At 35.5% G+C, this 17,579-nt stretch overlaps 3 protein-coding genes across 15 annotated transcripts in view; 1 reads left to right on the plus strand and 2 right to left on the minus strand.

The window, feature by feature from the left end:
* LOC143242219 (uncharacterized) overlaps positions 1-17,579 on the minus strand; it is a 280,724-nt gene that overhangs the window by 103,537 nt on the left and 159,608 nt on the right. The window lies entirely within an intron of this gene.
* The window catches only part of LOC143243146 (uncharacterized), a 99,379-nt gene that overhangs the window by 61,518 nt on the left and 20,282 nt on the right, over positions 1-17,579 (plus strand). For 3 of the 12 annotated variants that reach the window (XR_013024063.1, XR_013024060.1, XR_013024067.1), the window contains one exon: positions 403-1,501. The exons of 5 other annotated variants lie outside the window; for them this stretch is intronic. The gene's annotated coding sequence lies outside the window, so the exon portion shown is untranslated. 4 more of the 12 variants (XR_013024051.1, XR_013024040.1, XR_013024058.1 and 1 more) reach the window with 4 other exon arrangements.
* LOC143243143 (glyoxylate reductase/hydroxypyruvate reductase-like) overlaps positions 15,399-17,579 on the minus strand; it is a 48,024-nt gene continuing 45,843 nt past the window's right edge. Inside the window, exon 6 of one of the 2 annotated variants that reach the window (XM_076486930.1) lies at positions 15,399-16,068. Coding sequence is in view for 1 of the 2 variants with exons in the window: in XM_076486931.1 (XP_076343046.1) it covers positions 15,999-16,068 (70 nt within the window). In the remaining variant the exon portion in view is untranslated. The remainder of the gene's footprint in view (positions 16,069-17,579) is intronic. The other variant, XM_076486931.1, reaches the window with a different exon arrangement.

Raw genomic sequence — 17,579 nt, forward strand, 5'->3', positions numbered from 1 at the left:
CTCTTTGACATCACATTTGTTTGGAACGAAAATTCACAAGTTGCTACTTGTGGCATAGTTTATCAGGTTACGGAAGATATTTCTTAGCGTAACAATGATTTTGAAGCAAAATGACCACTTACTAGACTTGTTCATTGAGGAAACCAGTCTTCCCAGTAGCACGGTGGTATGTCTCAGGACTTACAATGCTTGAAAACAAGTTTAGATACTTAATGTACGCTAAACACAAATAGCCCCTTTCCGTAGCTTCTCAGTCAATAAGAAGAACAAATTGAACTGTTTTCCTCTAGTGGCAGTTAACGAAAGTACTAAAATACCAATTTCAACAAGAATAAATTTTATCGTACTTTTAACACATGAGTCTAATAAATAAAATACACGTTTTTTTTTTTCTACTTTTAGAATATTTGGAAACCAGCGAAGGTGGAATGGTTTCTCCTGGACGGTATAAATACCCCGGAGCGATGAACGAACGTTAAGGGGACATTTCGAGAACCCACGCTCTCCGCCTTCACCCCAAACTCACTGTGTGTGTTTACAATTGATGACCACATAGCAAAGTCATACAATTAAAAGGAAAGACACTAAACAGATCCTAGGCCATAAAGTATAGGACCACGCATACCTACACAGGTGTTGAGTTCGATCCCACTGAAAACGTTAATTAAAAGAACATCTTAATATATGATTTGCTACTAAAGAACACAGTGGTGTTAACTAAATTTATAGGCCAATTCCTGTTTCACAAACCGTTTTAATTGTCTAAAGTTTCAGGTTATTTGATAAAAATCATTTTAGTTGTTTTATTATTTACTTCTTGTTATTAAAGTCAAGTTGTACATAAATTATTTATCTATTGAAAACACTATATGGGTTACATCATACATCTAAACTGCCCTGACATCCAGTGAAATGTGAATTACAGTCAGTAAATAAGAATAGTAATTATTAGAACATGAGCTGTCAAATTATTGTGTGCACATTTGTTATTTATTTTATTTCTACAAATAACATTAATAATATGATAAAAGTATAATGTTATTATATTTTAATTACAATTTAATGTTTATTTGTCTTTCTGAATTATTTACTATAATATATGAAATATGCTATTAAGCGCAATCTACATTACATAAACTAATTGTGTAAAATCTTACTGATTGAAGTATAATATTTATAATTGGTTAAAAATGTAATACTGAAGACATTTTACAATGTTCTTCATTGTGACCAACACTTGTTTTGAAAAGTACAGTTTTCTTTCATTGTTTCATGTTTAACTATATGGTGTAAGGAAGCAACATTGACCACGATATAATATTTCACATTGTTCGTATGTCACTTGAATAAATGATTAGAGAAACATAGTGTTCTAATAAGTAGTTTTAAAATATAAAACACATTATTATACTTGTATTGTGAATTGTTTGTATATTTCTTTTATCAGCCAGTAATTAAAATTCCACTGGCCTTGTTATTTGAACAATAAACAGAGATGCGCGGAACGTGAGAAAAGTATTACCTCTTGTCTATTGTTGACTTTGTTCCTTCGAGACTAGCCTGCAATGTGAGAAAGACACAGATGAACTGTGCAAAGAGATGGGTCGATATGCAAACAATCAAACGTATTAAAAGATAGAAATAAATACAGTTTCATAATATGTTATTATAAATGGAGCTGAAAGCTCATTCTCAATCCCATATCTAAAGGTTTTCTTGATAATTTGTATGGTAAAACTACTTACACTCATGAAATACTATTCAGTAGTGGTATAGATATGTCTCGTATACAATAATTTTTTAAAGATAAATTTAAGTATGGGATTTGATATAATTAGATTATGAGACATTAAAGTTCTTAATATAATTGTAAAATGATAAAATGGTCCCGGGTGCGTAACAAAAATATTCATCCCTGGATATTAATTACTAAAACAGTGATTTGTTTTGTTGTTGTTTTTTAAATTTTGCGCAAAGCTACATAATGATTATCTGCGCTTGCCGTAGATCAGCGATGTTATCTCTTATGTAACATTTAAGTTATGTCGTAGTAAGTGATGCCATCTCTTGTGTAACATCCAAAGTTATGTCGTAGATAAGTTATGTCATCTCTTGTGTAACATTCAAAGCTACGTCGTAGATAAGTGACGTCATATCTTGTTTAACATTTAAAGTTATGTCGTAGATAAGTAATGTTATCTTTTATGTAACATTTAAAGTTATATGTAATACTTCATATTGTGTAATAACCCTAATGCCTGCTGCTTACATAAGACATATATGGAATAAATTGTTGGAACATTTCCTATAGATAAGCAAGATATAAATGAAAGTACAATGTGTAATGTCGTATTTGTGAAAATATAATATACAAATTTGTTAAAAATATAATATATAATGTCGTTGAAACTTAAAACATGTAAAGTCATTGAAAACATAACGTATTTCTCAGTCTACGAAGTGTATAAACATAGTTTTATGCATATATATGCTTGCTGTCATAGGAGAATATATACCCATTGTTATAATATTTACAAAGTTAAAAATACAAGAGGCTTAGACTGATACAAAAGGTTAATAATTTTCTCGTATCTACCTTTGTTGTAGACACCATAATTTTCCTAATGTTGAATAAAACCTTTAAGGTTTTTTCTCCATTGTATTTTTTAAATTAAAAATAACTTACCTTATAAGGAAGGAAACGAGAAACAACGTTAGGAGACTCGTGACCGCGAGGAACTGCTCAGAAACTCAAATTCGATCTTATATTTCACCAAGAAGAAAGGTGGGAATACTGAAACCTCGTCCAATCGCAGCCCCTGTTGGCAGCTTTCTAGCATTACAGCAGTGTTGCGGGTGATTGTGAGCATCTTGTGACTCTACCCATCATGGTATCAAATTGTACTAAATCTGCCACTCGTGTGATCGAGTCTTCAGTAGAATGATGGTCATAATTATAATTGTATTCATAAACTCAAATAAATATAAAGAACATCTCATGAATCTATATAATTCTTGTATATCATGGAATTATTTTATTGAATATTTTCGCAGATAGCCCTCTCATAGCTTTGCGTGAACTTCATAACAAACAAATCCTTTGAGATCGTATAGCAGGATCTGACTGTCACTCTTATAATACATCCAAAGTTCAAAAGTGCGGAGCGTGTTTTTTATTTTGATTTTGATAATAACTGAACGTGAGCCACGGAACCTCCAATCTAGCACATTAATCTCAGGTCCAAGCTTGACCCATGAACTTAAGTAAAACACGTGTATTGTAAAGCAGTAACTGCAGAAAGTGGGAACATGTGTCACAGAAGCAATTGCCTTTGTGTGTGTGTGTGTGTGTGAATTTAATGAACATTTAAGTGGAATATGGCGAGTTTTATTCACCAATAGAAGTTGTCAAGGATGATCTATATTTATTTCCTCCTGATAAAGAAACGTGAAAAGAGTCATAGAAAGTTTCACAAGTAAATAACTGGTGAGAAAAATAATTTCGTGAGTTCACAAGAATCTTTGTTCATAATTACATAAAAATAACACATGGTGGATAAAATGTCGTTCACGGTTCGAATTTAGTTTGTTCTGAATTTCGCGCAATGCTACACGAGGACTATCTACGCCAGCCTCCCTAATTTAGTAGTGTAAGACTAGAAGGAAGGCAGCTTGTTATCATTACCCGCCGCCAACTCTTTGGCTACTCTTTTCCCAACGAATAGAGGGATTTAACGTCACATTATAACGCCTCAATGGCTAAACATGTTTGGTGTGACGGTGATTGGAACCCGCAACCCTCGGATTGCGAGTCGAATATCTTAACCACATAGTCATGCCGGGCCACACGGTTCAAGTATCTTGATCGTATTAATTAATTTGTCTTTGTACTCAACCAATCATCAACATCTAAATAAATACGCGCGTGTCTAGAACTTGATACTGATGTTAAATAGCACTAAAACATAAATATATTAGTATTTATTATTTCAAATAATGGAGTCAGGAAAAAGAACCAGAAGAAAAAAAGTTAATTCGATAAAAAATACAACATTTCAAAGTCATCTTTCTCTATTAATAACCATACTGGGTGTCAAACATCAATAATTATTTTGTCCTTCGCTGGTACAGCAGTAAGTCTACGGATTCACAACGCTAAAATCAGGGGTTCGATTTCCCTCGGTGGACTCAGCAGATAGCCCGATGTGGCTTTACCATAAGAAAACACACACACATAATTATTTTTTACTCACTATCCCGTGTCTCCGTTTATGAAGCTGATGGCAGGATATTTATTTATTCCGTTAGACCACGAGAATACATCTGAGGGGATCATAAATTTACATAATCTTCCGCAATATTGATAATATTTGTATCTCGTTGCTGGGGAAGCTGGTATCAGTTTCATAATTCCTACATATTTACCCAAAATAGACGTGATCACCTAGAAGATGAATTAGTGTTTTATTGTAACTAACTATTTGTAGCTACACTAAACGATTGTTTTGTTTGTTTTGGAATTTCGCACAAAGCAACTCGAGGGCTATCTGTGCTAGCCGTCCCTAATTTAGCAGTGTAAGACTAGAGGGAATGCAGCTAGTCATCACCACCCACCGCCAACTCTTGGGCTACTCTTTTACCAACGAATAGTGACATTGACCGTCACATTATAACGCCCCCACGGCTGAATTTTATTTTGGGTTTAAGTTGTTGTATAAGTAAGGTTTCTTTAATTTTGCGTTTGTTTATGTTTGTTTCTTTATTTAGTATTTGAGTGTTTTCTATGGTTATGTTGTGTTTATTTGACTTGCAGTGTTCGAAAACGTGTGAAGGTGACTTTTTATGTTCTTTGAATCTGGTTTCCATTTTTCTACTTGTTTCTCCAATATAGAAGTCGTGGCAGTTATCACATTGTATTTTATAAATAATGTTGATATGGTGTTTGTCAGTGTAAAGGAACGCCATTATACCTATATTAATATAGATATAATTGTATTCAAACATCGTTGTTTTTTGTTTTTGGAATTTCGCACAAAGCTACTCGAGGGCTATCTGTGCTAGCCGTCCCTAATTTAGCAGTGTAAGACTAGAGGGAAGGCAGCTAGTCATCACCACCCACCGCCAACTCTTGGGCTACTCTTTTACCAACGAATAGTGGGATTGACCGTCACATTATAACGCCCCACGGCTGGGAGGGCGAGCATGTTTTGCACGACTCGTGCGCGAACCCACGACCATCAGATTACGAAGCGCACGCCTTAACGCGCTAGGCCATGCCAGGCCTGCACACTAAACGATAGAAGGAATAATATATGAAGTAAACAGAACTGGAACAAAAATTCTATAATTCATCGTGTTTGTGATTGCCTAATAACGTTATTATGGACAGAACATAAAAAATGATTTTGTTTTATTTTAAATTGGCCCTCTACGTTTTGCTGATTAAATTTCTGTGATTTACGATAATTTGATATAGTTTATTCATATTTAAATTAGGTGTTTTGAAGTAACTCAAAATTAATTCCCTCATCGTGAACCTTCGAAAAAATATCCAGTTCCAAATGAGATAGAAGATTTACTATTCTTTGTAAGTTTGTAAAACTTTTCTATATAAGTCATCATTTGTAATAACCGTTATTGTAAATTGTATTAATGTCTGAAATTTAAAATATATGTGTTTTGAAAAAGAAAATTGTGTGTATCAATCTTGTCAGCAAATACCGAAATTTGGATACGTATCGACATTTATCTAACGTCTAAATATAAATTATAAATTAATTCAGGTTTAGGCCTATTTGAAATTGTAACACCACACATTTTCAATGATCATAACGAAACGTAAGCGAGGAAAGCAATTGATAAAATGAAATGGGACACTGATGTTATAGACCCCAAGAAATGATTTGCCACATGTATAAACTGAAACCAACCCAAATTTCTTTGAGGTATAATTTGATTGTTGTTAAGGTGAAAACTACACAATAGACTATCTGTATTATGCCAATCACAGGTATCGAAACAAAAAGTTAACCTTATAAGCTTGCAAACTTACCGGTGAAAAACTGGCGTTATTTCTGAGAACAAAAGCCAACAAAATCTCATAACTTTAGAAATATACACAAATATGTTGTTTCTAAAGGAAGATTATAAACTTATGAGGTTCGTAACGTTGATTATATCCACAGATAATATAACTATTATTGTTATTATTTGTTTGATTTTTTACACTTTGTTAGGTCCAGTATATTTCATAGAATAGAACTTATGAACTCATTTATACAGATTTCAAAGCATCAGAGTTTTTGTTTTAGGTTCAGTATTTTGTTATCGAATATCATGTAGGTCAGGTTATAAAGCTAACCAAAATTTCAGGTTCATCATGTCGCTCCACTGATAACGTGAAGTTCGCCAAATGTGTTCGCTCTTTCTGCTATGGGGACGTTATAAACCTACAATCAATCCCACTATTTTCTGGTAAAAGAGTAGCTCAAGAGTTGGTGGCGGGTGGTAATGATTAGCTACCTTTCTTCTAGTCTTACACTGCTAAATTAAAGAGGGCTAGCGCTGATAGCCCTCGTGTAGCTTTGCGCACAAATTTAGACCTTGTACTCAGTAACTTTATTACATCATTGAACAGAATATATAAATATATATATGTTTTAAAAAATAACTTTAATGGTAGTCCAGTGGCACAGCGATATGTCTGTAGACTTACAACGTTATAATCTATATTTCGATACCCGTAGTGGTCAGATCATCTGTAGCTTTGTGCTTAACTTCAAACATATAGCGTGTCTATGGAGCGCTAACAAAGGCTGTTTTTTATATTATTTCACAATCATGCTAGAATGGCTTTAAATTTAATGATTCTGAAAACACATTCATTGTCAAGCTAGCGTTCACGTTTTTGTGAAATTGTAATCGTTAATTCATCAGAACGCACCCGATCGTCGGGCTGCGACGATTACAGACTTTTGTAACCGGTTAATCGTACTATATTGCCCAGCCCTCAAAAGTTCGCTCCTGTCTTGGAAAAAAGAACGATTTTCTGACACCAACAGAAGAGGAGAGACCCGGATGATCACCCCACCGGAAGTTTCCTGTGTGTTATGCGAAATTGCGAACTGCAGATCCATGAACTTTTTTTGCTGGACTGACCTCAGTGTCCTCACCAGGTGGCAGACTACCGGCAGGTGGTCATTGAAAGCTGTTATTCATGTTCGAAATGATAATACAACAACTATTCAAAAAACACAACATATTTTATTAAAAAACACGATATTCATTATTGCACAATTATATCAACCAAATGAACCAATATGAATTAATTTCAGAAAACTAATGTAGACCTTGTACGGCTGGGAGGGCGAGCATGTTTGGTGCGACCGGGATGCGAACCCGCGACCCTCAGATTACGAGTCGCACGCCTTGAGGCTTGAGGACCTCTACTGCTCCTTCCATCACACTCCACATGGCATCGTCAAACACCAAGCTGGCACGATCTTTTGCTTTTGTTATGCTTTCATCGTGTGGCACTGCCATAACAGACACACGGAGGTGAAGAAGTCGCGTTAACATCTGATATGTGGAATTCCATCTTGTGGCAACTTCTTGTATGAGCATACGAGGTTCAACGCCGATTTTTTTTTTTTTGTTTGGTGGTCATGCAAGGCTTGGGTAGCTACAGTGGACCGGTTGAAGTGGCTCACACAACGTCTGGCTGGAGCAAGAACTTTGGCGATGATGGGTTGCTTAAGAGCATCAGTGATAGCCAGCTGTAAGCTATGTGAGAAACAAAACATATGTTCTAATTTGGCCTCCTTCGCAGCGACTTTCATGTTGGACGCATTGTCCGTGACTAGGGCAGAGATAGCATCAAGCCCAAACTCCGCAGCAATATCTGTGACATGTTGTGCTATGTTCACCCCTGTATGGCGGTCATCTATTGCCCGAGTAGCAACAACTTTGGTCTTGAGTTCCCACTCCGCAGTCAAAAAATGGCAAGTAAGTGTAATGAACGACTTCATCTTCAAGTTGGTCTACAGGTCAGTTGTTATAGCAACTGTTTTCCCTGACATTTCTTCCACAACTTCTGCTTTGCACTCTTGATATGCTGAGGCTAAGTAGCTATTTCCTGTCGGCATACGAATGTATGCTAGCCTTTTAAAGACGTTTGTCGTTTTCCAACCACAGGCCCATCTTTTCACTCAAATCTAAATCTGTCAAGTCAAAATGATCCCAGATAATAAATCTCCGACCACTTTCTAAGCCAGATGACATCGTGCGTTCATTAGCCGTTCAAGTAATCAGATATCAAAACAGGAATTTGCGCTTGACGGCCGCACCAAACGTTAACAAAAACTCTAAAGGTCAACAACAACAACAACGAAAATTCAACCAAACAAAAAGGCAAGCAGTTCGTAAAATCACGATAGGCAAACATACCGATGTCAAGGTCAAATAATGGAATATTTACATGTCGACAATCGTATTGTTTTCCCTCGTTTATTTTTCTCGAAAAAAATCTTAGATTAATCGGTTAGGAAATCCGTAACCGGTTAAGAGCAGTAACCGAACCGTAACCGATTAATCGTGTAATCGTCACGGCCCTACCTTTCAGCCGTGGAGGCGTTATAATGCGACGGTCAATTCCACTATTTGTTGGTAAAAGAGTAGCCCAAAAGTTGGCTGTGGGTCGTGATGACCAGCTGCCTTCCCTCTAGTCTTACACTGCTAAATCAGGGACGACTGGCGCAGATAGCCCTCGAATAGCTTTGTGCGAAATTCAAAAAACAAACAAACAAGCATGAGTATTTTTAGTTATTAATAAGTTCATTTAAACAACTTCGACCTACTTTTATGCGGATGAACACACTGTCATCTACAAATGATTGTTTAGTGTGTGCTTTTCTTATAGCAAAATTACATCAGGCTATTTGCTGAGCTCACCGAGGAGAAACAAACCGCTGATTTTAACCTTGTAAATTCACAGACTTACCGCTGTACTAGCGGTGGCGCTCCATTATAGTATGAAAATTGATAGTTACAGTAGATGGAAGCCCGGCATGGCAAGTGTGCTGAGGCGTTCGACACGTAATCCGAGGATCGGGGGTTCGAATCCCGGTCGCACCAAACATGCTCGCCCTCCCAGCCGTGGGGCGTTATAATGTACGGTCAATCCCATTATTCGTTGGTAAAAGAGTAGCCCAAGAGTTGGCAGTGGATGGTGATGACTAGCTACCTTCCCTCTAGTCTTACACTGCTAAATTACGGACGGCTAGCACAGATAGCTCTCGAGTAGATTTGTGCGATATTCAAAACAAACAAACAATACAGTGGATGGTGGTTCAGAGTTATATTAGTTATTTTGAATAACTGGTTGGGTCCCTTCACTCTGATATTACTTGTCTGCTAGGCTACTAATTATTTCCTTACCTTCATATTTGGGGCTGGAATGCCAATTTCATGAGGTAAGTTTATCTTACTTACTCCATATGGTGATATGTTATTATTTTGATTTTTTTCTTCTTTACTTTGGAGAGCAGTGACTTGCCCACAATTGTTTGCTGGTAGTAAAGGGTGATATAGATGTGGGTCGTTATGGGCTCGAACACCCACATCTCGCTGTCCTAATTTCAACTGATTTTGATTATTTTATTGCTCTTGAATTTCTTCATGTGAGACTGGAGAGTGGAGGTTAAAACTGACACTCAGTGTTTCCAACCACAATGTAGGTTCTACGTCATCAGTCACCTTCAAAATCTAGAGTATAATCACAGTTTATACAGTGGAGCCCCTCACTAACGATCCCCTTACTAACGACTTCCTCTGTCATACGACCGGAAAATTTTGACGGTACCCTGTTTGCATTAAATTGACCCCTCGTGGACGACTTCCCTCAAACGCGACTAACGACCTACCAAATTGAACAATTTTGATTATTTTACCTCTCACTAACGACTAAGTGACATTATTATGTGGCATATTCTGTGAAGTTACATAGCGGTCTGCCTTCTCATTTATGGCATATTACAAAGGAGTTTAATTATTCCGTAGTTAAACAGTATTACGTAATCTACTTCAACAATAAATCTATTTCCAGTGCGTCGAATCGAAAAGAAGATTAATTTTCATTGGTAAATTAATCTTATTCTCAATGCGCTCAGTGCGCTTATTCTATAGTACATAATGAATTAGGAACACTAAATCGGATTATTTAACAGACAGGATTAGTGTGCATAATATGAAGATTCCTCATAACACAGACTCATGTTTCACCAGAATGTCGAAGAGAAAGTTGCTTAACTCAGAAGAGAGAGTTTCCGTCATTAAACGACACGACAAAGGGGAAACTGCAATAAAAATCGCCACGGATCTTGGAGTTGGTAAAACCCAAATTCAGACAATCATTAAAGAGAAAGAAACAATTTTGAAAAAGTGGAAACAGGCGAAAATCCAGAAAAAAAGCAGAACAAGAGAAGATGCCTATACGACGAGTTGGATGAGAAGGTGTGGCAGTGGTTTGTGAATACAAGATCCAGGAATCTACCAATTACCGGGAAACTAATTCAAGAAAAAGCATTAACATTGGCGTCTCAGCTTGGCAATGAAGGCTTCTCTGCTAGCAATGGATGGTTAGATAGATTCGTAAAAAGGCATAATATCAAAGCAGCTATTCACTGTGGTGAAAGTGCTGAAGTTTCTCAAGAAGCAGTTGAAGTTTGGACTAATCGTCTCCCATCCATCTGTGAAGGCTATTCCACTAATGACATATTTAACGCTGATGAGACTGGGATACAATACAGATCACTTCCAACGAAATCAATGGTCAAGAAGGGAGAAACGACATCCGGTGTAAAAGTTTCGAAAGAAAGAGTTACAGTAATGCTTTGCTGTAGCATGTCGGGAGAGAAAGTTCGGCCATTTGTTATTGGTCATAGTGCTAAGCCGCGTTGCTTTCGTAATTCTGATATGAATTCAATGGTGTAGATTATTATCACAACCGAAAAGCCTGAATGACAATTACCATATTTACCGAATGGGTAACAAAATTAACAACAAAATGAAACTTCAGAAACGCAATGTTCTGCTTTTATCGACAACTGCACTGCTCATGTTGCAATCCCTCTATCTAATGTAAAAATCGTTTTCCTTCCTCCTAATGCAACTTCTAAGCTACAGCCTTGTGACGCCGGAGTTATACAGACCGTCAAACGGCTGTATCGCAAAACATTCTTGAGACAACTTTTGTTTCACATGGATAACGACCAGACGGCTACAGGTCCCGAGTTGTGCAAAAAATCACTCTTCTGAACGCAATTGTGTGGTTACGCGTCGCTTGGCTTCGAGCTAAGACTTCCACAATTAAAAGTGTTTCTTGAAATGCGGCTTTAACTTCTGTTTAGGCGAAGTGTCAAACGAAAGTGAAGACAATGTTTCAGAAAACCAATCTGACCCCGACTTTAGGCCTGTCTTGAATGTTGTAACTCTTGGCGAATATGTCAACTTCGACAACGAACTCCAGTTTGTGATGATTCAGTTTCTGACAATATTATCGCATGTCCTGAAGAAATCGAGAGTGATGATGGTGAAGAATGTGACGACACAACAGTAGAGTCTTTCGAGCCAATTGACTGTGCCACTGCAATGTCATATGCAGAAAAACTTCTTACAGTTTGGTCTCAAACACGGCAAAATGGACATTGTAGATTGCATGGTAGCAGTGAGCAAAGACATTGAAACTGTACAATTTTCGAAGAAAAACAAACAAAAATTAGTGATTTCTTTAAGAAAATGTAGTTTCTTATCGTATTTTAAGTCTGTATTTGATCATTTTTGTGCGTGTGTAGCATTTCTTCTACAGTGATTTCTTTATAAAAATGTATTTTATCATCGCATTTTAAGTCTGCATAAGCATTAGTGATTTAAGAAAATGTCTTTTATGATCGTATTTTAAGTCTGCATGAACATTAGTGATTTCTTTAGTTTACAAACGTATATACAGTCAGTATTTGAACACTTTGCCTATTATAAAAACGTACATAATTTAAATCTTGGTAACGAATTGGGTATCCACCCTCACTAACGACTCCCCCTCATTAACGACCTTTTTGTCGAGGTATTTTTGAAGTCGTTAGTGAGGGGCTCCACTGTATATCACATTATAGCCTCTATCCTGGGGATCCTTTTAATTGGTGCAGCGTCTTTGATTTTTGTTCGGATTTATTTTTGTGTTTATTACAAACATATGTTATGCAATATATTAATTAGAGAAATGTAAACTAATTTGTTATCGATAAGTGTTATACCTATGAAACGTTATAAATGCAAAACTATGCCATGCAAATTAAATGTAGAACTGTTTGTTTATTTTTAGTTTAAAGTTAGCTACACAAATACACAATGGGCTATCTGTGGCTGCCCATCACGCTTACCTAAACTTATTTTCTAGCATTATAAGTCCACAGAAATATAGAAGTGAAAGCCATTGAGTCATTGTTTAAGTAACACATATTAACACATACCTGCATAAAAGATAGTGGAGTTTTCATAAGTAAAAAAAAATAACGTATTTAAAATGTAAAATATGCCATATATCTGAAGTCTTATTTTACAATGGAGTAAAACTACATTTACTAAAATCATAGTGTGTTGTTGTTTTCAATCATAAGATACTTTTAAAGTGACTCTAAAAGCGAAAACTATAAATCTAGTGTTATAATATGAAAAGATCAATGTTGACACTTCGTCTTGTGGTGATGGCATCACTTCTAGCAGCTCGCCCTCTGACACTAGTGACATGATCATATTATGCTGCCTGATAACATCTTCGTTTTTGGAAAAACATGGGTTTTCATATTAAGTATTTGAAAAAAAAATTGATATTAAATTTGGTTATTACTCCAAGTTGTATATTAATTAATTTAATTTTGCATATCACATGCATATCCATCACCTAATTAATTTATTAATATTTAATTAAATAAAGTATTACTCAGATATTAATTGAGAATTTGCACTTCACCATATATTAATCACATTATTAATTAATCTTTAATCAATAAATGTCCCCCCAGTAACACCTCAACCACCCTCCCTCCTGGTATTGTCCTTTGGCAGATTGTACATGGCCGGCAAGATCTGCTCACATGATTCCTGAGCAATGGACATAACTAGTGGATCTATCTGCTATCTTCTTTGCTCTTAGGTGTCCTTGCACAGTCAACTCGTGAATTTGTTCCATCAGGTGAGTCCTGTATTCTGTTGTTATGATTTGCTACACTTTCCCAGTATAATTTCTCTGTTTGATTTGGTACAGCAATTCCTTCTAATACTCTGCTCTATAAGTGCTTTACCCCTTTGTCTTCTGCTCGATATTTCCCCATATATTGTCACAAAGATGGTGCAGTGAAAAGTGTTTCTTTTACGCTTCCTTCAATTCCTGCAAACCTACATTCGTGATATCATCTTTTGACCTTAGTAAGATCTTCGTGTTTTTTTTAGCTCTTATTTTCTTGAGTTCTGTTTGTGACTTGCCTATACTTCTTCGTTTATATATTTATATGTTTTTCATACATATAGTCTTTGGTAGGTCTGATATAGCACTTCCTTTTGTTTCTCTATTCTGTTGGTACCATCTCGTTTGTCTTCTGTTAAATTTTCTCCCAGGTATTGTCCCAACGTTTCTGCAATGGAGGAACTTTCTTTTATGAATTCTTTCAGTTTCTACAAACCTACATTCGGGATGTCATTTTTTTTCACACTTGTAAGGTTTTGATGTCTTGCTTGCTCTTCTTTACTTGACCACTAGTGGTGACCACCAATGGTTCATCAATCTTCTTTCGGTCTGGTATCTGAGTTTCTACTAACTGGTATGTTTTAAACAATTTGGTCAAATATGGATGTTTTATACTGTTGTCTCCAGGTCTCCCACATAATATAATGCATTTATCTTTATTTTCTTATGGGACACTTTCTCATTGTCCCATCAATAAGTACACACACACACTCACATGTGCAGTTTGCCTCTCATTTGGTCATAATATAGCAGACTGGTTCTCACTACTGCAAACAATTTCTTGTAGGCAATTCACTCTTTTATCCCCAACATATTCTTCACTCGCTGGCATGTTGTGATTTGCTGGTACTTCTGAATATCTGTAACACGCTCCAATCACTATTGGCACTGTTGATCCATTTGTTAACTTTAGTTGATTGTTAGTCGTGTACTGATTAACCATGGAAATGGAACTTCCTTCTCATAATAAATCTGGCACCTTTTATTGATTCTCTTTTTTTTGGCAGCAGCTTCTATGCTGACAGTCAAACTTTCTAGTTTGTTAACAACACCATCTATAGAAGTTGCTATACCAAGTTTATACTGAGATTTCTGCTGTTGCTTGTTAGTAATGGACTTCCATTCCTTCGCAACGTTACATATTTTATAAATAATATTTCTTTACCCATTTGTCTGTTAACCCCATGTAACCTTTGGTGGACTCCTGTTTCTAGTCAACTACCAGTTTTTGTTTTAAATAATAATATCTTCAAAATAAGACAAACGTATGTACAAAAATTATTTACACCATGAAATATCACAGTTGTATCCACAACTCTAAATAATTAATCTTTATTTTCAAATATCCACTTGGGCTGATTCAATTACTTAAGACTATAATTGACAATATAAACTATTTTTCACACAGTACTTACTTTTACTCACAGTACTATTAGTAAATTATTTACTCAGTAAGTAACCCATGGGTTACAAGAGTTGTATCATAACTTTAAAAATTGTCTACTTCTCATCAAAATCCACAGAGAATGGTTCAATTAATATAGATCCCCCTTTTACAATACAAATTATTATATTTATTAAACTTTGAAACTAACTTTATCATATCGCCAGATATGGTTAATTATTCTCACACCAGCTAACTTCACGTTTTTTCTCATTGACTAATTTTCTGAGAAAATTCGTAATCCGAGGGTCGCGGGTTCGCATCCCCGTCGCGCCAAATATTCTCGCCCTTTCAGCCGTGGGGGCGATATAATATGACGATCAATCCCACTATTCATTGGTAAAAGAGTAGCCCAAGAGTTGGCGGTGATGACTAGCTGCCTTCCCTCTCGTCTTACACTACTATATTAGGGACGGCTAGCACAAAGCTACTCGAGGGCTATCAACGTGGTAAGTTTGTTTGTATAACGTGGTAAGTTTGTTTGTTTGCCACGTCATACAACTGAACTTAATTAATCACTATTATTTTTTTAAATCATTAAATATTAACTCACCAAATAAATTGAATAATAACTCTTAAACTAAACAGTTTTGTATATCCAAAAAATATTAATTACTAATTTGAAATCATTCTTTCCCCAACTTGTGTGTCTACAGTGAAGTTATAATTTATAAAGCTTCTGTAATAAATAATCATTTTCTTTGAAACAAACATGGATTTTTAAAGCGATAAAACAGGCAATTTTAAAATACTCTATAACTTTTTATTTTCTATTTACATACATTTTATTTTAATTTTTTTATCGATGTGAAGTTTGTGAAAGTCCGGGACAAGAAAACATAAATCGAGAGTCATTGTCTCTTATTAGTGAAGAAAATCGTCCGATCATAGAAGTTATTCTGTTGTTGTCTTGCATCTGGCTTTCTAATTCGGTTAAACACTAGTCAAAAAATTCTTGTGGATCTAACAATGTATCAGGAGCTTACGTTTCTCAATTTGTCTGTCGACTCTAGTCCTCAGAACCCTCTGACTCTGATGATTTCCTTTCGTTAAACAAATCTCGCAGTTCTTTGAAGTAGAGAGGTCTCATTGATTTGTATTTCGTAAATTTGTTGTGACGTCTACAAGGTGAAGGTACCTTCTTCCTTTCAGTTAACGGAGTTTCTGATATATATGAGATAATTGGTTTATATTTATGAGGCTGTCTTGTTATAAAATATTTGGCATGTGATCCTTCAAGACTTGTGATAATGTTTGTTATTTCACTTGAGTCATTGCTATTTTGGATGTCCTTCCTATTGGTGAAAACATTCGCCTTTGTTTCTTTCTAAAAATAACAAGAATCAGGATAGGTTGATGTTAGTTATCATTATATAGAAATTACCTCTTGAAAATTAATACAATGAAACTACCGATAACTTGGCTATATAAATTTAGTGGACATTAATTCAAATACGTTTTCGAACAACACTTTTATTGAAATATCCAAATTCTGAGCAAACTAATTGACTCTATAAATTGATTTCTAATAAGTAAAAAAGGGAAGGGAATGTTTATCTTGTGCATGTCGAAATATTTACAACTTTACTTCTGGGAAAAACTCTGTAGGAAGTACGATATGTCTCCAGTACTAAACAGAACAAACTGTAAACAATTACTAACAAGCGTTATTAGAAATTTGAGAATTTCAAAAATAATCAAACTAAAAAAGAAATTGAAATAAAAAAACGTTGGTACCAACAACTATACTTTTAAGAATGATAAATTGCGTGATGTATATTTTAATTTAGTTGCTGCAATTATCGAGAATTTTACTCTACGTTGTTTTTGTTGGTTTTTTTTATCAGAAAACTTCAAAACGGACAATCTGTGTCTGCTCACCAAGAGCATTAATACCAGACTTTTAGAGATATTAGTGTTCGGTCCTATTACTGGGCTACACCAGATGTCCTTAATCTATGGATGCCTTTGTATTTAAAATTCGAATATTTTAATATTTGTTTGGAAACAGTTTAACATCGAGATGGCGCTGCGAAATTCATCAATATCGATATGAACTAAAGCGCAAAAAGAATACAAACACGACAATAATAATGCTTCATAAAAAGTAAAATAAAATACATTTTTAACTCTATGTGGTGCGTAAATGAGTCCAGTGTTTTTAATGAGAAAGTTTCTAGCTAGCATAAATGTAAACTTGTTAGAGAATTTCTACTGTTTAAAATTTTGGCATGACGAAAGGGGTGTTTGAACATCAGATAAGATACATCAAAGTTCTACAGTTATCCAAGCAAAGAGAATTTGGCAAATGCCGGTTTGTTAAACAGGAAAAGAAAATAAGCAAATATAAATGTCCCGGCATGGCCTGGTGGTTAAGGCGCTCGGCTCGTAATTCGAAGGTCGTGCGTTCGAATCCTCGTCACACCGAACATGCTCGCCCTTTCAGCCGTGGGAGCATTATAATGTGACGATTAATCCCACTATTCGTTGGCAAAAGAATAGCTCAAGAGTTGGCGGTGGGTGGTGATGACTAGCTGCTGCCTTCCCTCTAGTCTTACACAACTAAATTAGCAGTTGTAGTATATGAAGGATGGAAGTCCTCACATTATACATTATACGTATATATGTCTCTCTACTACTAAATGGAATGAGTACAACCCAACTTTACGAGGTAATGACTCATAAACAGAGTCATGCAGTACAAATCTATAGAATAAACATTTATTAAAGGTTTGGAGACGGCTTGAATGGTAATGAAGAATATAATGGTATTATATATAATGAATATAATAGGATATAATGGTATTATATACTAGCGCAAGTGCTAGTCCCTTGGAC

Source organism: Tachypleus tridentatus, unplaced genomic scaffold (assembly GCF_004210375.1).
Source record: "Tachypleus tridentatus isolate NWPU-2018 unplaced genomic scaffold, ASM421037v1 Hic_cluster_2, whole genome shotgun sequence".
In the NCBI taxonomy this organism is placed as follows: domain Eukaryota; kingdom Metazoa; phylum Arthropoda; class Merostomata; order Xiphosura; family Limulidae; genus Tachypleus; species Tachypleus tridentatus.